A 26,357-nucleotide genomic window follows, 5' to 3' on the forward strand; every position below is an offset into this window, starting at 1 on the left:
GACATGATGGAGATTTGGTGTCGTGGCCCTCTAAAGGATCTTCACGTGATCCACCTGTACTTGCCATGAGCATCAACTTCAAGATCATCTCAACAACTTGAACGTCAACAAATAAAATATTAATTGACTACTTATATCTCATTCTTTATCCATTCACATGATTAATCTCTGTATCTGTCATCTTTCTTCTTCCTCATCCAAATCTCACCAACTGGATCACCATGATCAGCTACACACTCCCAATCACCAATACCGTGCTGAGCAGAGGCCTTTCTAACACCCCTACCACCACCACCAATGATGAGATTTCCAGGCCGATAATTCTCATCAAGCTTCATACGGCGAATTACACTTCCATGGACTCGTACTGTATCAGGTACATCTCGGACCTCACCTCCTGGGAGGGGCCAGCGGATTGGCTTCCATGATCCGTCGGGCTGAAGATCCATTCTACGGAAGGGCATGTACTCCATGATTTTCCAGGCTGTTACGGCGAAGGGACCGAGACCTTGGCCGTATTCGAGGGAGTCGTGGATTCGAGCTGTGCAGGCGCCGTGCATTATATCGTGGAAATCGTTCTTGGGATGGTCTTCTTTTTCGTCCATTGGCATATCAGGTGCACGACCTGGACCTCCACTGCCGCTGGAAACTCGAAGATCAGGGATTGGCGGTCGTCCTGTAGCTTCTTGCCAGTCATGAGCAGCACAGCATCCCATCTCAGCGACCTTTTCATCGTCAAACGTGAGACCAGCTTTCTGAGCTTCTCTCACGATCCAGGCAAGGGGAATGTGACTGGTACTCTTGCTACCTTCGAGCATTTCCCAGCCTCCACCAACATCAGCATGGCCACCAGAGAACCACACTTCATCAATGTCTTGAGCGGCATCATCGTCGATATTGTCGATCTCATCGAGTGCAAGGCCGGAGAGGTTGGAGAAATTGTCAGGATCTCCACATTGGCTTGGTCTTCTGCACGATCTTGAGCGAGCTCGGTATGGGGCATATGCGTTGCCCTTCTTCTTTCGGCCACCTCTCTTCACGTTAGGAGAGAGATGGTTGCTTTTTCTGCCTCGATCATCGTGCCCGTTGAGTTCCTCGCGGATGTCATTGATCGCCTTGTGAAAGTGATGTCCTTTGTCATCCTTCTGCTTGGGCCGATCTTGATACATGAGATCCTGACGAAACTTGGCTCGTCTCTCGTCGATACTGACGGCGTGGCGAATTACTCGTGCACTACTGCGTGCGGTGTACGGAAACTTGCTGCGTTGCATCCAAGCTGTCTCAAACCTTGGAACAGAATTTACTGTATCAAACAGTCCAAGGAAGCGGATACGGCCAACTGGGCGAGAGAATGTTTCTCGAAAGCCCTTCATGAACTGAAACATTTCGTCTCTCTTCTTCTTTGCGGCCTCGGTCTCTTTGCTTGGTGGCTTGTCACAGTCTTCCTCGTCTTCAGGAATTTGCTCACGACCTTGCCATTGAGCAAATGCCTTCCACGCGAACTTGACCATTTCCTCATTGCCGTGCGATAAGAGACCGATATAGTCGAGCATTTCAGCAAGGAAACGTGCGATATATGCTCCTCGACTAAAGCCAAACATGTAGATCTCATCGCCGGGGTTATAAAATCGCATGAGGAATCGATAGCCTCCTACGACATGCTGGTCGAATGAAGAGCCAATGGCCGAGTCTTTGGCTTTTTGATACCAAGAGCCAAAGCGAGCTCGAATTCCGGTATGAGTGAGTGATCCTGAGACGACATATGTTCCGATGCCCGCTGGATTGTGTAAGTTGAGTGTGACTGCGACGAATGGGTCACTTACGTTGGTAGTAGTGGTACTGGTCGTCAGCTTGACGGTCAAGCATGCGAAAGATCTTGAGGATGTTGCTGTCACTATCGTCACCATGGAACTTGTTCCCTGTTCCATCGAAACAGAGAACAAGCTTTCGAGGCTTTCGCCCATATCCGATACTTGCGTCAGGTGCCATTCCTGGAGTTGAAGGTCTGCTCTGAAAATCTCGAGATGATTCAGGATGGCCTTTGACAGACTCATTCAGAGAATTCGGGGCGAGATGACTGTAATCCATTGTAGCACACTCTCACTCGGTTACACCAGGCGGAGGTTTGTAACATCACACAAGGTGATCACGAATGCAGCCGAGTGCAGCTGGGGAGCAGCCTCTTATGTTGGACATGACCACTAGCCCGGACTGTCTCAAATCCCATCGAACTGAACCATGTTTCGGTCAAAGATCAGCCAAGCGGTACACAATACAATAATTCCGGTATGCATCCCCGCAGCTACCTGCGGCGGTACAACAAGAACAAGATGCGACAGCGGCTTAATGTCTTAGATGGCGGCGCCAGCGAACAGGTAGTGGGTGTTTCCAGGCTGGCGATTTGATCTCTCCCGGCGATCTCTACCACCGCGATACCCTCTAAAGGGGCCGCTTGTCTCTCACTGGCTTGTGCATTCAGCCCAAGACATTTGAGGAGCTCAACAAGAGACCATGGTCGAACCAAGATGGAGCCTTCACCGTGCCAACTCCACTAGGTCATCCTTGCATCTGGGGGTGCACCTCTCAGGCTCTCACCAACCAGAATTCGCTGATCGTCATCAATTACCGATAGCTGCGAAGTTGGTACACCACTATCTCATTTTGGGAGACATACAGATTGCCAGCGTCGAGCTGAGAACCTCGTTTGGGAGATTTGCAGGATGATCTATTAGATGTGGCTGCCCGAGATTTTTTTTTGCTGTCGATCGACATCCCTGGTTCTTCTTGGTAGGAGTCAGAGCGCATGCCAATCGGAGAATGAATTGCTCCAGCGCGGAAGCTATCAGCCCGCTATCAAGGGCCGTCCCTAGGATGGCCTGGACGGACGGAAATGCGCAAACAAGCGTGGGAATTGGTGAATTGATAATGATTTGGAAGCTGATGAGACACTAACGACCCGTCGACGTTGGTGGCAGCCCAATTCTGAACAGCATTCAGCTCTATGAAGATCAATTGCTCTACTGATTCTGGCAACACTCGCAGTGACCCTACAGCTTACTGTCCTTCCAAACAGCATTCCTCTTCTCGACAAAACTCAAGACACCCTCCTTCATATTATCACCGCCTTCCATACCCTTATAAATCCCCCCATCAATCCTGTTGGTGCTCTCCCTCGGCCCCTCAGCTTCCCACCCTCCCAGAAGACCCTCGCGCGTCACAATAATCGAGTCGGGCGAATTACCTGACATCTCAACAGCCCACTTGAGCGCCTCTTGCACAACATCCTCCAGCTTGACAACCTTGTTCACAATACCCCAGTCGAGGAACTGCTGTGCGCTGTACATGCGTCCTAGCATCGCTACTTCTGATGCCCGTTGTCGTCCTACCGTCCTGATAAGACGCGGTAGGGCACCGGCAATGGCGACCACGCCGCGCTTCACTTCTGGGAGACCGAATTTGGCGGTTTCGCTGGCGATGACCATGTCGACGTTGAGTGCCATTTCCATTCCACCGCCGAGGCAGAGACCATTGACTGCCGCGATGACGGGCTTCTTTCCATGGCGGTTACTCAAGCCTCCGAAGCCATTCTCTGCCCACCTCTCAACGTTCTTAACATTTCCCTCTGAGTTCTTGACGTTCCATTCTTTGAGATCTGCGCCAGCACAGAATGCGCGTCCGGTGCCTGTTAAGATGGCGCAGCGCAGTGACGGCTCGTTGTCGTACCATCTCCAAAGACGGTCGAGATCAATGCTCATCTGGCGCTGGAGGGCATTGAGATGTTCTGGTCGGTTGATGGTGACGAGAACGACGTGAGGGTGGGGAAATGAGACGGCGACGTGAGGCACCTTTGGGGGATTGAGTGACTTTGACATGATGATACTTGTTACTGTGATTGATGTTGAACAGTCTGGATGATTGATAATATGGAGCTCGACCTCTTATTTACATCACTGACCACGGATACAAGCTCCAGGACCACGGTAAGCTCAGTGTGGGGAACCTCGGCACCTCGGAAGCTCCCCCAACAATGGCAACGCGCCAACGATACCCCTCATTAACACCAGAGACAGTCTGACAGAGACAGAGACATTGCTACATACCAAGTAAGTTACTGTAGACTCATTGTATATTCCCACAGCTCTCAAAACGCCCTCACCAAGTTTCACTGGTATTGCAACCCCATCGAATTATAATAATAGTACATTTTAAGCATATCCCCCCCATCACGCCGGTAGTCCACGCTTCTCGCTCTCAGTGAAAAAGATCACCATACGCCAGAGCTTCTTGACAAGATCCTCCGCCTCATCATCGAGTGCCTGTGAAACGTCAGTTAGTAATTTGATCACAAGACATAAACTGGGGGAAAAGGAAACGTACTCCTTCTAGCTCTTCCACTAGAGCGGCTGCTGTACCGTGAGCGCGAAGATGTTCCTCCACTGCTTCGACCAGCATCTCCTCTTGCACACCGAGATACTCGACAATCTTCTTCTCCACGAATGGTCGGAGCTTGTCCTTGACCACTGCGTCATCCATAAACTCCCACTTAACCTGCCATCCCCACAGGCCATCCTTGTCCGATGGGATCTCCTGGGCCAGGGATCGGACAGCCTGTGAGATTTCCTCCTCCGTCATATGCGCTGTAGCAGAAGAAGGCTCGAATTGGATAGGTACCAGTTGTCGCTTTGTAGAAGTATCTGCTTCCTCGTCGTCCAGGAGACCCTCCACCTCTGCGATTGTGCGCCGTTGTGGTGCTGCCCTGGATGCCTGAGCCTTCTGAGCTGCGGCTCCGAGGGATAACTTGAACGGCTGGGGTGCAGCAGCGGGTGCTTGTCGCTGGTCCATGTCTTCGGCCTGCTTGTCGAGGAACGAGTCGGCCATGCCGCGTGCACGCTCCATCTCAGCCTTTTCACGACGCTGTTCATCGTGCTCTGCCCTTCTGTCTGCTTCGTCTCGTGCTTCCTCATCTGCACGATCACCAGCTCTCTTGCGAGCCCAGCCGCTGTGATCGCGGTAGTAAGGATGTGTCTTGCGACTTGCCTCTTTCTCATCATCCCATGCCTTTTCTCGCTCAAGCTGCTCTTGCTTTCGTTGTTCGAATGACTCTGCATCTTGACGTTCTCGCTCACGCTCTCGATCTATTGCTGCTTGCCTTGATCGTTCTCTGTTGCTCCACTTGCGCTCGGCCTCAAGGTATGCCTTCTCGTCCTCCTCGTCCTTCTTGGACTTGTACCGTCGGTACAGTTCTCCATCACTGGCATCTGTGTCGTCATCTTCTTGGTGAATTGAAAGGTCTGTGTTTGAAATACCTCCATTCACAAAGGCAACTCGCTGTCCATTCTGCCCCTTAGGTCCTGATGGCGCATTTGCTATGCTGCCTCTTGGGCCAAGAGGAATGTTGTTGGTAGCTGGTGGTGAATCGAGTCGAGAGTGTCGGGCTGGTCCATTCCGTCGTCGCTCCATCTCCTCCATCTCTTCTTCCTTTCTCAATCGCTCCAGATCTCGTTGATTGCTGCGCTCTCGGAAAGCAGCGATTTCTTGTGACACTACTTCCCTCATCTCAGCTGGAATATCTGCGAGTTCGTCCTCTTGAGCCAAAGGAATATTCACTACTTCGACATTCTCGCCAGACTCGGTGTTGCCCATTGTGACATCCTCATTTGCTGTGTTGGTCTTGGGGTAGAACAAATCGTGAACAACGTCCTTGAGCGCTGACTTGGCCGCCTCGAGCTTCTCCGATCCGATAGCACCGTCTTGACTCTCTTCGTAGGACTCCAGGTACTTGAGCGAACTCTCATCGACCATAACTTTGAGCTTCGTCTTGTCGATACCCTCGTACGAATCGTCTTTGGGTGCATCTGCGGCCACCGGTTGTCGCTTGACGGGAACTTCGACTTGTTGCTCGTGGAGAAGTTTGACTGCAGTACTCAGCGACCAAGGGTCCTCAAAAAGAGCGAAACCAAACTTAACGCCTTTATGGTCTTCTGTGACACTCGCTTCAGAATCCCACTTTCGCAGCTTTCCGCAAGCGCCCAGAAGTCGCAGGATCCCCTCGTCGCCGCCTAAGCCTTCGGGAATCTCGTTTATGAAGATCGTTCGGAGCTTCTCCTCGTTCGTCGGGGGAACAAGTACCTGTGTTACTTCCCTAGCGCCTCGGTCTCGATCACCTCCTCGGTCCATCCCCAAGCCAGGACGTCCACCGCTGGGCATGGGCATATCACGACCGCCCGCGGTGGGGGTACCGGGTTTGCCCTGCTGCGATGTACCGAGCCGGATCACGGGGGCGTTGAAGTTGATGTTGGGCATGTTGGCAGGCGCTTGGAAGTTGGGTGGAAGGCCGCTTGGACGATTAGCTTGCTGGGCGCTAGACTGCTGGACACCTGGAGGTGCCATTCCCGGAGCAGAAGACATGCCTGGAGGAGGTCCTGGAAACATGTTAGAAGGGTAGTGGGTGTAAGGCAGAGCTTGCGCACCTAGACCAGGTGGAGGAGCCATTCCTGGAGGGGCATTGTTTGATCCGGGATATCCTCCATACGCAGGAGGCGCGCCGTAAGGATTGTCTACTCAAGTTAGCTCTGTTGATACTGATTCAAGGGAAACATACTGCCATAAGGATTATACGCCATAGTGGCGCCGTCGCGTGCACGCGCGGAGGAACGAGGATGAGGATGGTCGCTTAAGACTTTTGAGTAAACTATTCACGTCAAGATAACGATGGAATTGTTTTTGGATGTTGTTTCGCGGTTCTTTATGCTGGCGCAAACCGTGTTGAGGCATCCAGGCACGAGGCTGAAATGTTTCAATGTGGGGCCGATCTTCGGTCCACAATCCCGCCTTCTTTCGCACCTACATTTATCCGAATATCGCGACTTTTCTGCATCGCCTGTTCTGGGACAGCTATTGACGACGGCCATTGGCGGTTTAGCTATATCGACAAGATGTAAGTCAATTGGCCCTGTACTTTTGAACTGGATGCTAACAGATTTAGGGCCGCCTCGCTCAGAATTGGCAGCTCGATGCTGTCGAGGGTAGCTACACCTTCAACATGCCTCGCCAAGAGGACATTCACAACCTCACTCGCCTTCCGAGCAGGTCCCAAGATTCCCACCGGTGACGAGGCACCTCCAGCTGTTGCTCCTCTAGCTCGATCGAACCCTCTCATTGGCAGTCTTCCTCCTTCACCACCTCCCGCCGGCTCTGTCGCCGAATCATCCACCGAATCAAAGCCCAAGCACGCCTACGATGCTTCGAAACCCTTCAGTTTGGACATTGCATCCATCATTGCCAACAAATCCAGCGCATATGGCGCTGAAATTGACTCAGACCCAATTGCTCGACCTCAAATCCGCGCTAAGCCCGTCACTGGCCGTACGGTCTTCATCAAGGACCGAGTAACCAAGACAACTGGTCCCACACCCATGGTAGCTCTTCGAGTTCTCAACAGAATCATCCGAGAGGACCAGGTCAAGAACAAATTCCACAGCCAAAAGTTCCACGAGCGAAAGGGTCTCAAGAAGAAGAGACTAAGGAGTCAGCGATGGCGATCACGATTCAAGCATGGTTTCAAGGCGACTGTCAGCAGAGTTATGGAGCTCAAGAAGCAGGGCTGGTAGAGTGTAAAAGCACGGTGTACATTATATGAGAGCATGTAAACTATGATTAAGGAAAATTCATTATCGTGACTACATATATTCGTCATCATCCCAATCCTTGGTCGGACTTGGCAGAGGGCTGGCCTTGATCTTGGGTCGTGATCTGAAGACTGCCTCCATATCCTCTTGAGCCATGAGTTCATCAGTGATGATGGTCATGTCTTCCTCTTCCACCTTGGGAAAGTAACTTCCCTCCTTCTTAGGGGGCGCCTTGGTCTTCCGCAGGGAGCGTCGCCTGTCCAACTGGGCCTTTTGTCTCGCCTTATCGAAACCAGCCATGCTCTTCCGGGTCCGAGCAATGAGATCGAACTCCTCGTCAACAGATGTTTGACTGGGGTCCTCTACAGACACAGGTTCTGAAGACGTTGGTGGGGATATATCGATATCTTCATTATCGGGGTCGAATGCTCCACGAGCCATGGTCAGGCGAGTTCGTTCAGCAAGCGAAAGAGTGTGTCGAGGTTTGGGTCGTCGTTTGACAGGAGATGGAGAAGCCATATCCATAGATTCGAGGATCTGGTCGGCCATTTCTTGGGTGGGGGAAGGTCTCACCGGCATCAATTCTGGGGATTCTTGTAGTGGCAGAGGTGACGGGGGAGGAGACGGGTGAGGCGATATATGAGGTGAAAGCTGAGGTGAGACATCGTACTCAGGTCGTGGAGACGCTGCGACAGGTTCATCCTCAGGTTCGGGTGAGCTAGTCCGTTCAACTGATGAGGCACGAAGAATACGAGCTTCGTCCTCCGATGGCTTGCGCAAGTTTCTGGCGCGCGAAGAGACTGAAGCAAAAGAGTCGTCCGTATGAGCCAGCTTAGGGCGCACCGGAAGCCTTCTGGACTTGTCGAGCTTCGACTTGAAAGACTGAATTGGGGTTTCAGCAAACCCATCCTCGTCTTCGAGTTCACTGATAGCCTCTTCTTCTTCTTGTGGTTCAGGGGCCGGAGCATTGATGGCTGGTGTATTATGGGAAGAAGGGCGCTGTAAAAAGTCAAGAGCTGAAGACTTTTGGGGTTTTGTGCTCTGCAACTCCTGGCTCAGATTGGACACAAGATCTTCGTACTCGCTGAGAAGCTTCGGTTTGCCGAAAGTCGCCTTCTTGGGGCTGGTACTTCCAAGATGAAGTGCCTCGTGGGCACCAAAGCCAAAATCGATGCCGTTCTCCTTCTCTTTTTGCTTGACCTTGGATGGGGATGGTTTGGGTTGATCAGCAGAGAGTCTGTTGCGAAAGGTTTGCCACTTTTGAAGTCGTTCCCTCTGTACACGGACCCGAGTATCGAGCTGTTCCAGCAGACCTGTTGAGTGCTCCTCTAGTTCTCCAAGACGACCTTGCTGGACTCTTCTCCACACACGATCAAAGGGCATGCCCAGGAGTCCATCCTTCTTAACGCTGGCGTCTCCATAAAGCAGCGTCTCCATCCATCGCTCACTGCCAGACCAGTTGTTTCGAAGTGTCCGCCACATTTCCCGTCTAGCATCTTCAGAAATCGTCTTGCCTCCCTCGAGGGCATCAAGCGCTTCTTTTCTTCTGGCAATACCCTTCTCCTTGACATTCAAAAGGTCGGCAAAGTCTCGGAACCTTGAGTTTGCGGCTACCTTGCTGTTGAGAATGTGACTGATCGCAACTTTGTGCGCCAAAACCATGGTGTTGAGATCTGTATTGTCGCTCTTGTATCCCCGATCCTCGAGCGCAAGTCCGAGCGCGAGTGCAGTATGTTCACCGCTTGTTACGACTTCTTGGGCAATGACATGTTTGAGAACAGCAGATGAGAATGCTGCAAGAACCTCTTCGAGTCTTTCGCCTCGACATTCGTCCAGCATGGTTTTTCGTACGATAGCATCTCGTCCGAGGACGCCATTCTTCTTTGCTTGTTCGAGAGCTCGTAGCAGGGCGGCTCGCAGGTTGACCGATTGCGTTTGATCAAGAGGAGGGAAGAACGGTTTTAGTTTCTGCAAATGTCAGCTTGATTCTCACATTTGGTTTGATGTCCTACCTTTTTTGTTTCATCAGGATCCCATAGCGCAAAGAGCTGGAAGAGCGCCCATTCAACGCAGTGAACCCTTTTCTTAAGGCCCTGCGCATTGGAACCACCACTCGCAAACGTTTGGGCTTTGATACCAGGCCAATCCTCGTGTTGATCGAGGTCCAAAAGATTCAAATTGGTCAAAAAAATTGACAGCGCTGGAGGTCCATGGTGAACATGAGGACTCGGCGCCGTCGCTGGGGCGTGTTGAGTAGATTTATTGGTGAAGCCGGCCACTAAGCGGGCAGACCGCGTACGAGGCTGAACTGCAGCCATGGTGGCATGTTGAAAGAAAGTGTTTCGAGAGCGAAAGTGCGGTTTATGTAGTTTTTTCGGCAGATATGCTGGTACGACCTGAAAAGGCGGAGTGTAAATAAGGTAAGGCTGATGGTAGAGTAAACAAATCGGAAGACGGCAGAGTTGGTGGAGGTGAAGGTGGAGGGGCTCAACGGCACGGAACCCTGTCCTGACGGTTTGTGGGGCCGGCGCTACCCTGCACCGAGCGACGACCTCACCCGTCAAGTTCATCGTGTTGAAGTCTACACAGTGCTCGTGAAGACAATTCTGTCCTGAGGCGGACCCTTAGTCTTCTTTAACCAGAGTTCGCATGGTGATTTGTGAACCGGACATTGTTGATCTTTCATGAACGAGTCTTGATCAGTCACTTTCTTTTCACAAACAGCGCTGAAGCAAAACCATTTCTCGGTGACTCCAAGAAAGACGAAATCCAGCAGCTGGTTGATATGTTCCTGGTCTCCCGAACTGACAAGTGGTACAATATCCTCCATTACTTGACCATGGTCTTCGATTTTTACCATGATCTGACAGTCGGAATTCTTCGCCAAATGGGCCATTGGAGAGTAGTTTGGAGACAGCGCCTTTGCTAGTGCAATGCGGCATTCTTTCTTCGCTGCGTTTGCTTCACCTAATTGTGACCGTAACGACTGAACATTTTGCGTAGCCGAATCCCACGAAGCCTTTAGCTTAATATTCCGAGCTTTGAGAGCGTTCTTCTCCTTGGTCTCCAAAGAAGTAGCGTTTTGAGCTTCTTTCAGCCTTTGTTTCAATGCTTCGTTCTCGTTCGCCAGGGATTCTTTCTCCGCTTTTAGGATATTTATCAACACGACGTCTTTGTGCTCCGGTTCGTCGTCCTCCTCAATTCTTTGGCGTTTCACCTGGGGCCTGGAGCGTGCCCTACGCGTTGCTGCGGGAGACATGATCGTGTCGTCAGTGATGCTGAGAGTCTGTATTGTTACTCCGATGGCGATAGGCTGGGGGGGGGGGGGATTGATGCGAGAAGTTGATGGGTGGTAAGAAAAATGCTGAAGTTTTGTGTGTGAATCAAAGATTGGAAGTGACTGCCACCTACCAAGGCCATGACACTGTTGACAGCTGTCAAGTGATTCACTGTCATTGAAGCAGAGGTCCCCACGAAAAACTCTAACTTCCATTGACCCAAAGCAGCCATAGGAGTTCTGCAGCTGGTATTGGTATACATCTCTGTTTCAACAAAGAGGCCTTTCAAGGCTCGACGGTGTGAACTGTGCTACATCAATATTCGTCGCTCAGCTATTCGAGGCCTCTTCAGGTCGGTGATGCACATCAGCCACTAGCCAGTTTATTTATCCTCATCCCAATCCGAATATTCGATGGGATACAACTCAATTGATCCTAAGACTTGCTCACCTGCAAGTCACCTAGTTTCAACCCCTGAACTGGCTCATCCGGATACCCCGTTTCTGTTCATCAGGGTTTAGAAGTCTTTGTCACTCTTTATGCAAGATATTCACATTAAAAATATTGCGTCACATTAGAATTTCATTTCAATGTTTATGAAGCATCCATTTTATTGCTATCCCCTAATATCGACCTTGAGAGTTACCTGTTCCGTCCCATCCCACCTAGCCTTCCAAAGAAGACAAACAAGAACTCCCAACAAGGATTGACAAAAGGAATATGGTAGAAGTGACCGTGATTAAACTTACCTTTTTTTGTGCTTTTCTGTCGATAATTCTTCGTGAACAAGCCGGGTCTGCAGGAGGTTGGTAAAATAACCAGCAGTACCACAAACTTGGGCTCTCAACTTCACACACATCAAACGAAAGTGTACTTTACCTCCTCCTAATCGAGCTGAGCATCATTGAAATAGGGCCCATTGCCATACTCCTCCTCCTCTTCCTCTTCCTCTTCCTCTTCCTCTTCCTCTTCTTCCTCCTCCTCATCCTCCTCCACACTAAGCACAATTTCATCAGGCCAGACAGGCCAGGGGCGACTACTCTGCTGCTCCAGTATAATGTAACTAAATTTACCATGATGGGCGTCATCCTCAGCCCCAGAGCCTCCAGGCACATAAGTAACATCAGGAGCATGCTCTGCATACCCGTAGGGTACTGGGCTCCCAGGTTCATCTACCTCGGGAATGGTCTGGAGTCTTCGAGGGAACTCCTCGATCTTAACATCATCGCCCTGGAAGGTAAAGTCCTCAAGGAAACATCCGTGATCCTGAGGAGCGTCAGTGGAGTTGAAGTAGAAGTCAGAGCAACACTCGCATTCTAGGACATCTTCCAGGTCCACCTCGTCATCAGATGGATCAGAGCATTGTTCCTCGAGCCGAACATCTTCGGATTCATCCTCATCAAACTCCTCCTCTTCGAACTCATCGGCTTCGATTTGACCCTGCTCGTACTCGTCAAACTTACGCTTTCGCAGCCCCGAGCAACTGTCTTCGATGTCAGAATCTCTTCGAGGACTCGTATAGGAGACACTATAATCCTCCGAGGAGCCACAAGTGTCGGAACTCTCTTGACTTGACTCCTCAAAACAAGACTCCGAGACGTCAGCCTCGTAGTCATCCTCTTGCCAACAGCCGCTGAAACCCTCAAAGCCCTCAGCAGGAAAAAAGGGATACTCAAGGGTAAACTCATGAAACGAGCCCTCGTACGTCACATCGCCTTCATCCATCTCAGCATCGCGGTTGCCGACAAAGCGGTATCCAGGAAGATACCCGTTCAATCCCAACAGTGTCTTCGAATCTTGCTGAGGGGCAGGGACAGGTGAAAGACGGCCATACACAAAGTTCGCGTCTAGGCCCTCTTCATCAACATCGGAGAGACCACTATGCTCCCCACCTTGCGGTCCGTTCATATTGATGTCTTGGTTCTCGGAAAAGCGTGTGCCAGAGTAATATTGATCCCACTCGACAGGGGACGTGACTGCCCGGGTCATAGGAGATCCGGGGGTGGCATTGGGGAAGGAGACTGTGATACTAGGCACAGTCATTATGCAAAGAGAGTCTAAAGGGTTAGAAAGGATTTAGAAGTCGGAAATGCTTTTTGTAGTGATATTAAAGCGGTGCCTGTTTGCGGAGAGGGTAGTGCTGTTGACTGGGGGTTGATGAACTCTGCGGGATATGAGAGTGGCTCTGATCTGGGCTCGCTGGGAGAGTTATATACACATGCGAGATGTTTTAACGCAAGCAGCTAAATTCAACAGTAGAGTGATTTGTTCGCATGTTGCTCTAGGGGGCAGCTACATGTTCTCCTCACTTCAACAAACAAAGACTCATTTATCGTGACCCTAAAGGAAAATGAATGTTCATCTGACCACAACCCCTGAACATGCAATGGCATTCAATAAACTTCTGGGGCAAGAATTGGAAGAAAAGAAGTGACAATGGGAGCGTAGGCCTGGAAGACATTGGTAGTCGTCATGTTCTGCCTGTGGGCTGATTGTCACGCTGACCATTGCTGCTGTTCAGTCTTGGGCCACAATCATACACCAAATGGCCTAAGTAGTGAATCGCTAAAACTATGTCAATATTGAAGCAAGATCCGGGTGTGACATTGTGAATCTCGATTCCGAGAGCTTGGGTCATGATCAAAACTTTAGACCATTTATTAAGATAACAAAAACAACTGGTCTAAGGGCGTGCTAAGGTTATGTAAAGCTTGCCCAAGCCTCTCCACAACTTAGGTTAGGGGTACCAAGTCTCCTCCCAACCCTAGTCCTGCACCCAGCCAAGGGGGTTTTCGTTAATCAAATAATCACCGCAACTCATGCAGAATCCCGATTCTAGTACGATTCTATCGTCAAAATCCTTTGTGCGTGTGGAAGTAAACTTCTTGGTGAGCCAACAGCAAGAGCAGGGATCAGTCGGGTGGCTATAGCATCGCAGCTGCCCTGCAGCACTCTACCAATTGCGGGCAGCCCGATCACCAAGAACCCCGTCATCAACAGCCCGATAACAGTAGAAGTACTTAGAGCCGTAAGATGGGTTATCGATAAAAGACTGCAATACACGTTGTACACGAGAATGGGTCTGCCAGTGTTTTTCAACAGAGGCTGCGTCAGGCAGGGTAGGGATTGCGGTGAACAAGTCCACACCAGAACAATTCAGGGCCGGGGAAAAACGAAGAAGGTAATAAGGCGACGGCCTCGGCTCTGCATCTGGGGTATTGCATCCACACAGAAGGAAGACCGCACACGCTTTGACCTTGCGAGGATCATTGAGGAAGCTCTGGGCTTGCGTCTCTTCCAAAGGCTTGACGTGTTGTTCCTCAGTGTCGGACCCCTGTGGTTCTTGGTTTCCCTCCGTTTCCGCTGCCGCACTTTCAGCGTCCTCGGGGGACTCGTCGAGCTTTTCCCAAGGCATTGCCAAAAAGTCGACGGCGTCCGAGTGCTGGAAATAGTTAGTTTGCTACTAAGTTCCCACGAGGGTATCTTCTAAACTCACGTTGACGTCCACCAAAGAATCTGATAGCTCTGAATCGGATGGCATGATGATGGTGATGATGGAGAAGAATGTGCCGTTGATGTATTGATGTCGATGAGTTGTGAAGAGCGAAGTCTGAAGTCTGAAGTCTGAAGAACGGAGAATGGGGAATGTAGAATGGAAGTGCCGAGATCATAAATGAGATACGATGGATATAGACCTACGCGCGGAAGGGAGGAGGTGCGAATGGGCCACCTGTCTCATCATCACCCCGTCCCTGTAGACCTCAAGCAATCTTTTTCAACAAAATGAAAGTGCCAGTTTCCTAAGATACATAAGAAATTTCCTCATACAGCCCATAGTGCGAAACTGTAAACACCAGAAGACCCCTTCCTTTCCTCGAAAGACTCCTTTCAGCTAGAAAGAACTCCAACCAATTTCCAAGAGTCTGACCTTCAGGCTCGGGTAAACTTCTTGTTGACTTCCTCCAATTCGGCCTCTAAGACTTCTACCTCCTCCAAAAGAAGCATGGTCGACTCTCTCCAATACTTCATCACACGGGTCTTCGACTTGAGACGTCCCTTGAGTTCATCAATGTAATCGGACATTCCTTGTAAAGTCTCTGGGCGTGGGCTTTTCAAGCTTTCCTCAATATCAAAATCATCGCTGGGTTCCTCTGCGCTGTTGTCTGTATCGGCTCCTACAGAGCTGGAATGCTCGTCAAGGTTGGTCGGCTCGTCGTTGCTGGGCCTCAAGTCTCTCTCTGGTGTCAATAGCTGCGCTTCGGGCTCGACCTCGTTGAGTAGTTGTGTGAGGCCGCATCTTCGCAGACTAGAAACAGTCCCGTCGGGGTTGCCAGTGTGCTCGATTTGTTGTTGAAAGCTGACCTTGCGGAACTTCCGGGGCGCATCGTCCTCAGAGTCGCGAGACAAGCGGCGCTTGGTCATTTTGATGTGTAGTAGATTGGGAGATGATAGGTGTATTTAAGTGAGCGCCTAGTATGTAGGTTGGTGGTATGTGATTATGGAAGTGAGTGGTTCAGATTCTGTAAGAGGATAGGATCGGTATTTATACATGGAGGATTTTATTCAATACCTGCCGAATGAATTCACCCATGTATCCCCTTTCATGTACGACACCTTGGTTTGAAAGTATTGGCCTTCCATGCACATGCAATGCTAAGGTCTTTGAGAGCGGAAACCTGCAGTAGAGACACATTGAGAGACTCACAGCGCTCTTTTCAACCGACCACTCACACAATTTCTCAGCTGGAGACAGGGAAGAATATTCGTGAAAGGAGACATGGCGAAAAGATTTTCTGAAACTATTTGCCATATTTAAACAGACCATTCGTGGTGGGCCCCAACAGATTATGTCTTCTTGATCTGTCTATCATCTTGTGGTGATGCCGATCACATTTCCAAGCGCCTTTCACGGATGAGTAAATATCATATATCATTCACCGGCTGCTCTATGTTAGCATCTGTGCTTGAGTCTACTAGGCGTGTAAGTTATACTGTTGAGAACGGCCATCGGTGTGCCGCAGTCGTTCAAGGGACTGTAAATAAGTCCGGTATGTCGGTCCGCAGATAATGGGGGAGGCTGAGGTTCATAGTAAGTAGTCGAAGAGCTCTTAATGAAGTTACCGGAAGCTTGAGGTACATGTTGAGGCTGTGAACAATCCAGGAGAGGTTCATGGCATTACCGGGAGCTTGAGGCGGAGGTAGAGGAACTTGCCCATGCCCACCACCATACTGATCTCCACGGCCATTACTTCTAGGAAGCCCAACTTTGTTGCCATAAGGGAGGTCGCGTTGCGACTCTCCAACATCTGAAGGATGTCGCGATGCCGTTTCTGCTTGCTTCTGCTGATATTGTGAGAAAGTTTTAATGTTCGATGAAAAAGTGGGAGATAGTGTTGATGATGTCGATGGAGAGATGCGAGGAGTTGATAGGGGAAAGAAGATCCTTAAGGATAGGCATTTCTGTCTGCAGGCCACCGGACTCTGATATCGTTGCTGATACTGGGGAGGAGCTGGGAGGTGGAAATCCACATCCAGCAGGTCCAGCGGACCATTAGAACAGCTAGAAAAGGGCACTGTTTAAAGATCAAGTTAGCAAGAGTCCCCGATGTTTGTGTAGGTAATGAAGGGATACTTGTGGAAAGGGCATCACTTGTGTTCTTGTCCATGTCTAAGGGGCCTGCAGCACATTCGCATCGAAAAATGAGTGAAATGAACCAGCAGCCGAATAAGGTGCTTTAAAACTTCAAATGAAATTCATCTTGAACTCAAGATAGAATAGATGCTCCACATCCCCAAGATGATACGTTTGCCAACTCAAACCCCCCTTTCCCCTTCCATCCCTAGCCCCTATCGTATGAGGCACCCGAGTCCTCATGGCTCACGTCGCATTTTGATCAGCCCATCTTTCCTTGTCAACCAGGTACATTTTACATCCCCATGGATAGAACAACGAGGTCTCCGTCCCCTTTCGTCCACAAGAAAGCCAACTAGTGTTCCTTCGCCCAGTGACCGAAGACAAAATGACAGGTCGGGAAAGGTGAGTGAGTCTCCAGCAAAACTTAGCAGTGCAGCTCGTCGCTTTTCATCCTCTAGAACCGTGCATAGGAGTGCCAGGTCGTCTATGCTAAGGTCGTCGTCTTTGATATCGAGCGGCAAGTCGATGGCGGCCGAGGCGAGGCGCTGAAGTCGGCGAGAAAATGGGTTGCCTCGTCCTTCTTCGGGCTGAGGAGGCTCCAACTTTTCGACTTGTTCTTTGAGTCTATCAGCGATAGATTCGAGATGAGCTGTGGCGCGGAGAGCAGTGTTTTCTGCCTGTAGACGTGCGATCATGGTGAACAATTCTCGAAGGTCGCGTCTGGACTGCTCAGAAAAGGAGGTCTCGTCAAAATTCGCCTTCTTATTCGTCAGTTATAGGAGCATGGATAAGATCCTTTGACATACTGTCCCAGAGCTATTGCTCTTTAAAGCCTTTTTGGCGTTTGCTTGATCCGGCATAATGTATGCGTTTTGGTGGATGACACAAGATGTTGAACATAGCGGAATGGGCAACATAAACAAAGTTGAGGGGAGATTACTACGAGGTACTAGAGACCTGAGTAAACATATAGTTGGTTCTAAAGTGTTTGCCCATCCTGCTTGTATCTGTAGGTACCTAGAAACGTTTGAGAACTGTCAGTCACTGCCACTTCCACTACCTTCCATCTATGCCAGATATCGGCTCCTGCCGCACGAATTTCAATTGACATTTTTCCTTCCACATCATCCAAATTTCAGCCTTCATCGACATCCAGGAACGTTCCCCTCCAACGCCAGTTGAGAAGAAAGATGAAATCGCATCCAGCTACTCCCAGCACTATCGCAGGCTCCGGACAGGATGCGAACGGTGACTCAGTTGTCAGTTTATGAACCTCCCAGTCAAACCGGGCTGTTAACCAATATTCGAACAGGAGTCCCTTCGCCAGCTCTTACATGAGGCCGAACACACCATCACCGGTTTGAAAGCCGAGCAGAAAGCGACGCAAGACTTCTTTGTTGCCCAGAATGCGGAGCTCAAGAAAGAGAATAACCAGCTGCGGGAAGACGTGGCCGCGCTTCGATGCCAGAACTCACTGGCTGGTAACGCTAGCAATGAAGCCACTCCAGGCGCCAGCGCGACAATGAGCCCACAGGACTTGAAGAAACTGCAAGGAATTCTCCAGGAAGTGAAACGACACGGCATCGAGCTTCATCAGAAAGCACGAGAACTTCGCGACTCTGTACTTCTCAAGCAAGAGGAGTTCAGTCGAAAGCGACGCCGCACGGATTCAGACACCGACAGAAATGAAGAAGAAAATCCGGCAATGCAATTTGTCCAATCGTGCAAACAATACAACAACCAGACGATCCGTTGCTCCATTACCTTTTGCGGCGCACTTAAACCCTTCATCGAAGACCTAAGTCGTGCACAAGAATCACAATCGTCACTATCTCACGAAAAGATAAGACGAAATCTGGCAGACTTTGTTTACTCCGGAACTAAATCTGGATGGCATTGTCTTCGAGAGGTCTGTGAGAAAGGCAAGCTCTCTGATGAGATCAAAATCTTTTCCGCTTGCCCGCTCCATGGCCCCTATTGCGAGTTTCTTATCTTGAAGCATCTGAGTAACAAGGGTAACCTCAGTTTCACATCATTCGGTGACATCGAGAATTCCACGAACAAAATCGCCTAGTTCGCTCAGCGCCGTGGCTAGTGAGGGAGGATTCATTCGGGTGCGACCATGGTTAGGGCAACGGAGACAGCAAGGCCACTCGAGATATCACAAAATAGTAGCTAGAATCTTACCATTTCAGCTCACTTGTGCTTCTCGTACTCTGCACCGTGAGGTTCCGTCTCAGCCATCGACCTTGTACAAAAGGTTGAGAACAATGTAACTCATGCATAAATCTCCAATGGTCGGGATTTTGCTGAAGGAAATAAAGACCCGACTGCGGCAAGTCAAGACTGACAATGAAAGTTGATCCTGCAAGAGTATCTTTGGTGACGGATCTTCTCAAGGCTTCTATTCATCCTTGAAGGGACTTAACCAGATCACGACAAGATCACAAGAAAGGCTCTTTCCGACCTAAAACTCGTATATTGTATTCAAAGTTCAATGACTATTCGCTGTGTGATGAATCGCTGTAGGAATACTCCAAAGCCTCTTCAACCCCTCCTGAAATTTGTCTTTCTCCATGCCCGATAAAGTCCATTTGCATAGTCCCAGCTGCAGAGCTCAAATCTCCTTGCTTGCTCTATAGATCCAGACCAAGCGTTCCCAATATTTGTTTATCAGCCCTTTTTTGGCACCCTGGGCTTCGAAATCATGAGCTGTTCTTGTTTTCCCGATGACTAAAGCTGGGTTTTTGACATCGTCCCGGAACCTGTCGCTTACTCGACTCAGGCAAATTGTTGCCAAACCCCCAACAACTAAGAGCGTCGTTCTCTGGGGGATTTATTCCTTGATGGCATCTGTTTCAAACAGTGTTCGGTTAGTTGTCTGTCGTCATTCTCTGGAGATGGTGACTGAATTGTTGTGATACCTTCTTCTCCATTGACAGAAACGCTATCTTCATCGGCAGGATCATCGTCGCTGGGATAGTCGTCGGCAGAGAAGTCATCGTTTATTTCACTTTGGATTTACTTAGCTACTTGTTCCAAGGGGCGGAGATGACCATCGTACAGTGCTTCTGCTTTATCCTTCTTAATCTAATAGGAGGCATCTGTGTTGAATCAGCAGGAAGTGAAAACGGCTTATCTCATATTCCTACGCTTGTCTCTGCTCATGTTACTGGAGCGCGTTCGTGATCTTTGACGTTTGTTGGATGGGGACATTGCCAAATCTGGAGTTATAGCGGTGGACTGTTGGTGGGCAGGAGAGCTTTCTTAGGTTCTGGTCAAGGGGCTCTGGTATGTAGTGGTTTATAAATGATCAGTCTGACGATAAAGGGGGTTAAAATAGATGGCTTCACGAAAGAGATGTTACCATGGTTGATTGTAAGATGGATGGAATTGAAGTCCAGGTAACATTGCGTTGATGGCCAAAAGCTGTTCTCTTGCTTATGGGGATTTCTAACGGAAGGTCTTTCGCAGACACTTGCAGCTATAGGCAGCTTCAATCCTCGTTATCAAGCTCCGCCTAACTCGCAGTTGCCTGCAACTTGCAACCACCTGTGTTGGCACTCATATGCCACTTCCCAACCACGCGAAGCGACTTTTCTGCACCATGTCTTCGTACTTTCGCGACAGAGAAGAAGTGGATGCAAGTTTGGAAGTGACAAATGCAACTTCTTGGTCAAGGCGGTCAGTGTTGGGTCTCAGAAGAAACTTCAGATCTACAATCCTGCTGTGGTCACTTCTATTTGAAGTAGCAAGGTTACCTCGCCAGCGCCTATCCTTTTTTTTTTTCTTTCTGTCTGACTTGAAGGACCGCTCGGCATTCTTAGCATCAGAGCGATGGTGACTGGGGATCTATAGATTCTTTAATTGGCAATCACTTCAATGAAAGTAATCAATGTATTTTGGTCACCTTCAATCACAATCCAGGCAACGTCCTTTTTGACAGCACAAGTCGGGAAGTGATCAATATTGGCACAGCAGTGGAGTTTTATTCCTAGCAATAGTCCCCCTAGCCCATGATACTTCGCTATCTCATGATTGTTGACATCTTTCATTACAATGTACGTCATTTCGCCTCGTATACTACTTCATATACTCGTTCGTAACCTGTGCGTTTTCCAACTTAACGTCTGTGCAGACACACGATGCTAGACATGACGGAGAGATGAGGACGCACTGTTTAGCGTCGGGCTATCAACCTTTAGTATGCAATAGAATCAGTGGCACAATGCAGAAGCAAACTCACGGCGAAAGACCTCAAACTTGTCACCATTCAGGTTCATGGAGAAGCTGCTCCCAAGACCGGAGCGACCAGCAAAAGAGTCCCAGCTGATGCTGTCAACCCGGCTGGCGTCGCCCTTTGCTCCAACGCTGAACATGATGCCTCCGACAGGGGCACCGGGGTTCATCGCCTTGACGTGGCGGTAGGCCTTGACGAGCGCTTCCTCGTCATCAACATTGAAGGAGATCGCCTTGGAGACGGAGGGCACTTTGCTGTAGACGTTGCACTGAGTGCCACCTCCATAGCTGTTACTGACAACACGAAGGTCGGGGGCCTTCTTGCTGTTGCGAGTCACAGCCTGGAGGACCATGCGGTCAACTCGCTTCAGAGGCTGCTTCTGCCTCGGAAGCGGTTGGGTCTGCAGGGACCGGAACTCTTGGGCGGGCTTGATATCCTGAGCAGGTTTGAAGTCTTCCGCAGGCTGGGACTCTTGTGTTCCGGGGTTCTCAGCCACGGCAGAGATCGGAAGCTCCCCAAAAAGGACCTCTCGAGAGAGCTTCTCAGCAGTCCCAGCACCGTATGGAGGGGGTGGAGCAGTGGGGGCCACGGGCTGGCCGCGGGCCAACTCAGGAGGAGGGACGATCACATCATAAGGGTCCTCGGGTGAGCCGAAAGATGGAGGGCCCCAGGCGCGTGGCTGCATACCGAAAGGCGGGTCCTCAAAGCGAGAGGAGGCAGGACTTGGGTTATAGTTGCTTTGGCTGGTAAAGCCGGGAGAGATCCAAGTTCCGTAGGGGTTGGATCGGAAGTTGCCCTGACGTGGGGGAGGAGCAGACTTAGGCATCGCGATGGAAAAGCACCTGTTGTTGTGCAGATGAGGATTGAGGTGAATGAGGAAGAATGTAGAAGCACCGTGTTTGGTGGGGAACGGAGGTGAAGATGAAAGGTGGACGAAATTTGGTTGATGCGGGCGGCAAACGGCAAACGGCTCAGCAAACGGAAGGCGCCAAATGCTTCTGCACCTGCCCGCTACCTAAGAGTACCTACCGTACCTAGTTTGCCAAACTCTACTGTCACCTCAGTCACCAAAATATTGGCAGATCTCACCATAAAGACATCTTCATCTCTTCAAAATGTTTCTCCTTCTATTCTCAACTCCCAACTTAGTCCTTGGTACCAACCTCCAACTCGACAATGTCCTCGCTTACAAATTGTAGCTGGCCCAACTCCCTTTCCGACGTCACAGCGTCCACAGAAGATCTCAACAAGGACAAGCCAGTCCCTCATCTCGATTTTGTGCCTCCTATAGCAGCTGTGAAGGTCAAAGCCTTCTCGGAGCCGTGGCCGGGCGATAACCCCACGAAATCTCAGAGAACAGAGTACATCAACGCCTACCTCGTTTGGGCACGGCCCGAGGACCCAGCCCTACAAGTGGCAGTACAAGGCCAAGCTCGGGCGAGAATTGTGAGGGCTCTCCCGATGATCCAAGCAAAAGATTGGACTGAGGCGGAGACTGATCACTTACATTATCTCATCGACGAAGAATATTGGCGTCTCTGGCGTAAGTTCCCCAACCACTCTTTCAAGAATCTGAATCCTGCTGACTATTTTATCCGCTCAGTGGAAGACGTTGAGCCCAAGCCTTTGTGGCCTTGGACGCACCCCGAGCCCGTATTCTTTACGTTCAATGAAAGCTCCCGTTGCTTCATCCATCATCCCCTCCAAACACCCCGGAGAGTCCGAGGTAGTACACTATCAGAGCTACCATCTCGCTACGACTTGAACATCAAAACCAACAGCGACACTCACGATGCAGAGCCGAATGTTCCTGCGACAGGTCACGGTCTCTCTCGAGCGCTGCAGTGGCTGGCCAGTTTTGGTCTAGGCTTGTGATGAAGTGGTTATATGATCCGATAGAACTTATGGAAGCATCATCTATTCTTGATGGCATCCCTTGTCATCGTCAGTGTGTGTTATACCCGTGTGTTAGTCGTGATTGGGCTCGATTGGATACCTGGGGTCGTTTGAGTTGGATAGCTATTTCTGGAGATGTTAGACAGAGCAAGTTACGTCAAGCTTAGTTCTTCTCCCAAATACCAGCATGTAACAGATTTCTGGTGGTAGATCACCTTAAGTCATTGTTTCCTTCATATGTGAGGTTTCTTGGCGCCTAGATCAACAACAACATCTTCAAGTTCAACAAGTGAGGTCAATTAACTTCCGGCATAGTGGGGTACAGGTCCGGTTTCTGTCGGTGCGGTAGATCCACAATTCCGGGACTCCACCGCCAGCTTACTCCACGTTCCTGACGGCAATACAGTTCACGGTAGCACTCGAGATGCAGCAAAATAGCTGACAGAACCAGACTTTTCTTACCATTTTCTTCTATAGGCGCTCGAAGTTGTGTTTATGAAGCCAGTTATGTGGCAGCTATAGCAGCATTTCTTTCATAACTAAAACTATCATCTATCAAAATGTGCCGTGCCCCCCTTGCTGTTCTCTCCATGCCTTGGGTCCAGCTGGAGGATTGAACGGTGAATCAGGCTGTTTCTGATTCCCTACAACATTCCAAGCTCCTCCTTGACTTCCACCCTGTCTTTGCGATGCAGATGAATTAGTTTGACCACCGTGCCCAGGACGGTGCTTTTTCTGCTTCTTGGTCTGGAACTGTCTCCCCTGGACCCTGTCTCGTGAGCCATTCTTTTTCCCTTTGCGCTTTCTTGGACGACCGCCTGCAGCTTTAGGACCGCTGCGAACCTGTTCCGGCTGGTCCTCCATCATGTCTTCGTCAGAGGACTCAATCGCTGTGGTCTCTCCGTTTTCAGAACCACCCATGCGTGATTCTTGCGAAGGACTTGGATCAAGTTGTGCGATGAAGGGGCTTCGCAGGTTCGACTGGGCCCTGCTGGGCTGGTTCGTGAGAAACGCCTGGAATGGATTAAACCCATCCCTGTGATCGACTATAGTCCCGGTCGAGTCATCAGCATTGGAGCCAAATGGCGGACGGAGAGGACTGTTCTCCCTTTTAAAGTGTTCAGCTGGCTGAACATTGCCAGAAAAGCCACTCCAGATCGCAGCTTTGGGGGGAAAATTGGTATCGGCTGGGACTCCTTGTCTAGCAGCCTGGTGATAGAGCTTATCGCCTTGTATGGGAGGCTGATTTACTGCAGCATTGCAGAGCCTCCTCTGAAGCTTCATCCAAGCCCCTTTGTATGCCTCCAATAGCTCATCCAGTCCTGAGGCGTGGATTGTCGAGGTCTGACTGGCACAGTATTTTAGATGATGGAAATCGCAGGAATTTTTCAGCCCATAATCATCCAAACTGTCCAAAGCACTGATCACGACACTCAAGTCTCCAGTCCTGACCGGTATAATGTCAGCTAATGTTGGTACTGCGCGCATGCCAACTAGATCAGCTATCAACAAGAGAAGCTTGGCGTAACGTGTAATAGGGATACCGGAAGTCTTAAATTGTTCTTGATGGACGCGAAAGCGCCCTAGTACTGGAGAACCTGAGAACTGGTCCAGGTTGCCACAGCCGAGGTGGCTCAAGATACGGGCCTCTTCCGTAGAGAACCCTTCGCCGTCATCTGCCCGACAGATGACCGCCCATCTGATAACGATGGGGAGAAATCGATACCCATTTGTCTCCTAGAACAAAGGGTGTGTCATGATTCTCTTGAGTTTGTCGCAGAAATCCACCGTCCACAACGGGTTGCGCTTCATTTGTCCACCATGCATAAAGCTATCGCTACCGCTATTGTCGAACTCAAACTCGTGATACATTGATATGAGGGAGAGAGGGTCCATGTTGCAGAGATGAAAGGAGATCTCGAAGACGGAGGAAAGATAAGTACCGCGATCGGGCAAGCGAATTATTGCAGCGTTGACTAAACCACTCTTCCAAGAGACAACCAGCTCATCTTCTTGAGCTTGGCTCCAAGTGTGAGAATCGATGAGTTTCGCGAGTTCATACAGCTCTTCTTCTCTGATTCTTTCCCTACTGACGGTAGCGGGTTGCCTGTTCTTCTCCCTGGCAAGATGGACTGAGTTTCGATAACTCTCGATGAAGTCCGCGACCGCTTGACTCTCATATGGCTCGGGCGATGCCAAATCATTCTCACGGCCGAGCTGTGATCGGTCGATAGCTCGGTATGGAGAGCCTCCACAATCGCTGGGAATATACTCATCACCCATCCAACTTTGGTGGTTGTCTCTTTCATCACCCAGTGCTGCCGCTGGCGATGGAAATCGCCTCTGCGGTTGACGGAGAGCATTCTCCGCGGCGAGAGTCTTTTTATTCTTGGACCCTCGAGGTCTCCCTCTCCCTCTACGTATGGGAGGTGCTTGTGCTTGATTAGGAGTAGAAACGCTGTGGTTCTCGAGGTCGATGGGAAGAAGCTGGCTCCCATCCCCGACCTCCGCCCTCCGCGTTAGAGTGCTGATTCTGAGGAGTTACAGGCAACCGCGCGTCCTGTGAACTTTCGCCTGGCGGCGAATGACTTTCATCCATTCTTTTCCGTTTTCGCAGTGATCGTGTTTGATCTGTCTGTGCGTGCTGTTGTGCGATTTAGGGCGGATGTTGGTGGTGAGGTTGTGAAAGGAAATCTGAAGAGAGGCCCACTAGTGAGGCGGGTTTACCAGGCTCTGGCCTGAGGCTAGGGGCTGCGCTTTGGTATCAATGCAGCGCAAACCAATTTCAAATATGGGCTTCCTTAAGACGCGAGTTAGCCCCCTTAACTGGTCTCGGCCTTCAACGATAGTGTTAACTCGGAAGGGCACTGACAGATGGGGGGATAGTCTGCGCTGCAATTATTTCCACAGCCTTTTGTTCATCGGGATGGCGAAAGTGTTTGATTGGAGTCCGAATAAATTAACCTGTCTAGACTCAACAAAGCAAATGAATGTTGAACTTTTGACATGGAACTTACGGAACAAAGAAAGAAAGGCTGATGGCGTATGCTTGTTGCTCAGCTCCAACACGCATGACGATTAGCAAACACGATGGGTATGTGAGATCCTTATATTGCCATTTCATGTTTTTACACGTTTGACATGCTGATATCTGAAGTTTCCTGTTTGGTCTTTGGCCTGGTTGATTATTGCCTCCTCCAGAAACAACTCAATGTCCATGTAGACCGTACACTCAGTCTCCGCAGACGAGTATCATAGCCAGAAATCACCTTCTGTGAATTTCGAAACGCTAGAAAGAACAGAAGGGAACTGCCTGCTCAGTTCTCTCGCCTCTGGAATACTATCAAAACGCCTATGGGTCTATCGCCTCGCTGAGCAGTACCTAGACTCTCAAGTACTGTTGTCTCATATATCGGGACCTGGCATTATATGGACGATGTACCACCAGCCGACACCCTCTTCCCATTCTGGTATGGCTGATTTCATCCTGAATCACTGGATACATGCCTAAATTCGTCACAGAGTTATTCGTACGTGAATTTACTTTTGAGAGCTGCAACAAACTCCAATCAATGAACCAAGTCAGAGCAAAGGCTGCGACTTTTCTCGCGCGGCAAATGCCACTCAAGGACCCGAATAAGGAAGTCTGGATCCTTCAGAGACCGGCATGTATCGCACCG

At 50.0% G+C, this 26,357-nt stretch overlaps 14 protein-coding genes across 14 annotated transcripts; 3 read left to right on the plus strand and 11 right to left on the minus strand.

Moving 5' to 3' along the window:
• Positions 1 to 122: 122 nt before the first annotated feature.
• On the minus strand, positions 123 to 2,412 carry FVEG_04484 (hypothetical protein). The gene is made up of 2 exons (XM_018892267.1): positions 1,824 to 2,412; positions 123 to 1,777 (listed from the first exon to the last, which is right to left on the minus strand). Exons 1-2 carry the CDS (start codon positions 2,086 to 2,088, stop codon positions 162 to 164), a joined length of 1,881 nt encoding a protein of 626 aa, XP_018748934.1. The 5' UTR covers positions 2,089 to 2,412; the 3' UTR covers positions 123 to 161.
• A 635-nt stretch (positions 2,413 to 3,047) lies between these two features.
• FVEG_04485 (enoyl-CoA hydratase) lies at positions 3,048 to 3,872 on the minus strand (the record flags this gene model as incomplete). The annotated part of the gene is made up of 1 exon (XM_018892268.1): positions 3,048 to 3,872. The coding sequence occupies one exon, from the start codon at positions 3,870 to 3,872 to the stop codon at positions 3,048 to 3,050; it is 825 nt and encodes a 274-aa protein (XP_018748935.1).
• A 351-nt stretch (positions 3,873 to 4,223) lies between these two features.
• FVEG_04486 (hypothetical protein) lies at positions 4,224 to 6,623 on the minus strand (the record flags this gene model as incomplete). Its single annotated transcript, XM_018892269.1, has 4 exons — positions 4,224 to 4,316; positions 4,378 to 6,422; positions 6,471 to 6,557; positions 6,602 to 6,623. 4 exons carry the CDS (start codon positions 6,621 to 6,623, stop codon positions 4,224 to 4,226), a joined length of 2,247 nt encoding a protein of 748 aa, XP_018748936.1.
• A 168-nt stretch (positions 6,624 to 6,791) lies between these two features.
• FVEG_04487 (hypothetical protein) lies at positions 6,792 to 7,940 on the plus strand (the record flags this gene model as incomplete). The annotated part of the gene is made up of 2 exons (XM_018892270.1): positions 6,792 to 6,937; positions 6,986 to 7,940. 2 exons carry the CDS (start codon positions 6,792 to 6,794, stop codon positions 7,608 to 7,610), a joined length of 771 nt encoding a protein of 256 aa, XP_018748937.1. The 3' UTR covers positions 7,611 to 7,940.
• On the minus strand, positions 7,606 to 10,057 carry FVEG_04488 (hypothetical protein). The gene is made up of 2 exons (XM_018892271.1): positions 9,641 to 10,057; positions 7,606 to 9,596 (listed from the first exon to the last, which is right to left on the minus strand). The coding sequence occupies exons 1-2, from the start codon at positions 9,944 to 9,946 to the stop codon at positions 7,680 to 7,682; spliced, it is 2,223 nt and encodes a 740-aa protein (XP_018748938.1). The 5' UTR covers positions 9,947 to 10,057; the 3' UTR covers positions 7,606 to 7,679.
• A 152-nt stretch (positions 10,058 to 10,209) lies between these two features.
• On the minus strand, positions 10,210 to 10,887 carry FVEG_04489 (hypothetical protein; the record flags this gene model as incomplete). The annotated part of the gene is made up of 1 exon (XM_018892272.1): positions 10,210 to 10,887. One exon carries the CDS (start codon positions 10,885 to 10,887, stop codon positions 10,210 to 10,212), a length of 678 nt encoding a protein of 225 aa, XP_018748939.1.
• Positions 10,888 to 11,791: 904 nt separating this feature from the next.
• Positions 11,792 to 12,949, minus strand: FVEG_04490 (hypothetical protein; the record flags this gene model as incomplete). The annotated part of the gene is made up of 1 exon (XM_018892273.1): positions 11,792 to 12,949. One exon carries the CDS (start codon positions 12,947 to 12,949, stop codon positions 11,792 to 11,794), a length of 1,158 nt encoding a protein of 385 aa, XP_018748940.1.
• A 910-nt stretch (positions 12,950 to 13,859) lies between these two features.
• On the minus strand, positions 13,860 to 14,447 carry FVEG_15488 (hypothetical protein; the record flags this gene model as incomplete). The annotated part of the gene is made up of 2 exons (XM_018904616.1): positions 13,860 to 14,348; positions 14,403 to 14,447. 2 exons carry the CDS (start codon positions 14,445 to 14,447, stop codon positions 13,860 to 13,862), a joined length of 534 nt encoding a protein of 177 aa, XP_018748941.1.
• A 389-nt stretch (positions 14,448 to 14,836) lies between these two features.
• Positions 14,837 to 15,328, minus strand: FVEG_04491 (hypothetical protein; the record flags this gene model as incomplete). The annotated part of the gene is made up of 1 exon (XM_018892274.1): positions 14,837 to 15,328. One exon carries the CDS (start codon positions 15,326 to 15,328, stop codon positions 14,837 to 14,839), a length of 492 nt encoding a protein of 163 aa, XP_018748942.1.
• A 1,449-nt stretch (positions 15,329 to 16,777) lies between these two features.
• FVEG_15489 (hypothetical protein) lies at positions 16,778 to 17,401 on the minus strand (the record flags this gene model as incomplete). The annotated part of the gene is made up of 2 exons (XM_018904617.1): positions 16,778 to 17,299; positions 17,348 to 17,401. 2 exons carry the CDS (start codon positions 17,399 to 17,401, stop codon positions 16,778 to 16,780), a joined length of 576 nt encoding a protein of 191 aa, XP_018748943.1.
• A 330-nt stretch (positions 17,402 to 17,731) lies between these two features.
• FVEG_04492 (hypothetical protein) lies at positions 17,732 to 18,615 on the plus strand (the record flags this gene model as incomplete). Its single annotated transcript, XM_018892275.1, has 2 exons — positions 17,732 to 17,800; positions 17,854 to 18,615. 2 exons carry the CDS (start codon positions 17,732 to 17,734, stop codon positions 18,613 to 18,615), a joined length of 831 nt encoding a protein of 276 aa, XP_018748944.1.
• Positions 18,616 to 20,758: 2,143 nt separating this feature from the next.
• Positions 20,759 to 21,607, minus strand: FVEG_04493 (hypothetical protein; the record flags this gene model as incomplete). Its single annotated transcript, XM_018892276.1, has 1 exon — positions 20,759 to 21,607. The coding sequence occupies one exon, from the start codon at positions 21,605 to 21,607 to the stop codon at positions 20,759 to 20,761; it is 849 nt and encodes a 282-aa protein (XP_018748945.1).
• Positions 21,608 to 21,957: 350 nt separating this feature from the next.
• On the plus strand, positions 21,958 to 22,656 carry FVEG_04494 (hypothetical protein; the record flags this gene model as incomplete). Its single annotated transcript, XM_018892277.1, has 1 exon — positions 21,958 to 22,656. The coding sequence occupies one exon, from the start codon at positions 21,958 to 21,960 to the stop codon at positions 22,654 to 22,656; it is 699 nt and encodes a 232-aa protein (XP_018748946.1).
• A 478-nt stretch (positions 22,657 to 23,134) lies between these two features.
• FVEG_04495 (hypothetical protein) lies at positions 23,135 to 24,960 on the minus strand (the record flags this gene model as incomplete). Its single annotated transcript, XM_018892278.1, has 2 exons — positions 23,135 to 24,414; positions 24,466 to 24,960. The coding sequence occupies 2 exons, from the start codon at positions 24,958 to 24,960 to the stop codon at positions 23,233 to 23,235; spliced, it is 1,677 nt and encodes a 558-aa protein (XP_018748947.1). The 3' UTR covers positions 23,135 to 23,232.
• Positions 24,961 to 26,357: the final 1,397 nt, after the last annotated feature.

The sequence above is a fragment of the Fusarium verticillioides genome, chromosome 4 (genome assembly GCF_000149555.1).
Source record: "Fusarium verticillioides 7600 chromosome 4, whole genome shotgun sequence".
In the NCBI taxonomy this organism is placed as follows: Eukaryota; Fungi; Ascomycota; class Sordariomycetes; order Hypocreales; family Nectriaceae; genus Fusarium; species Fusarium verticillioides.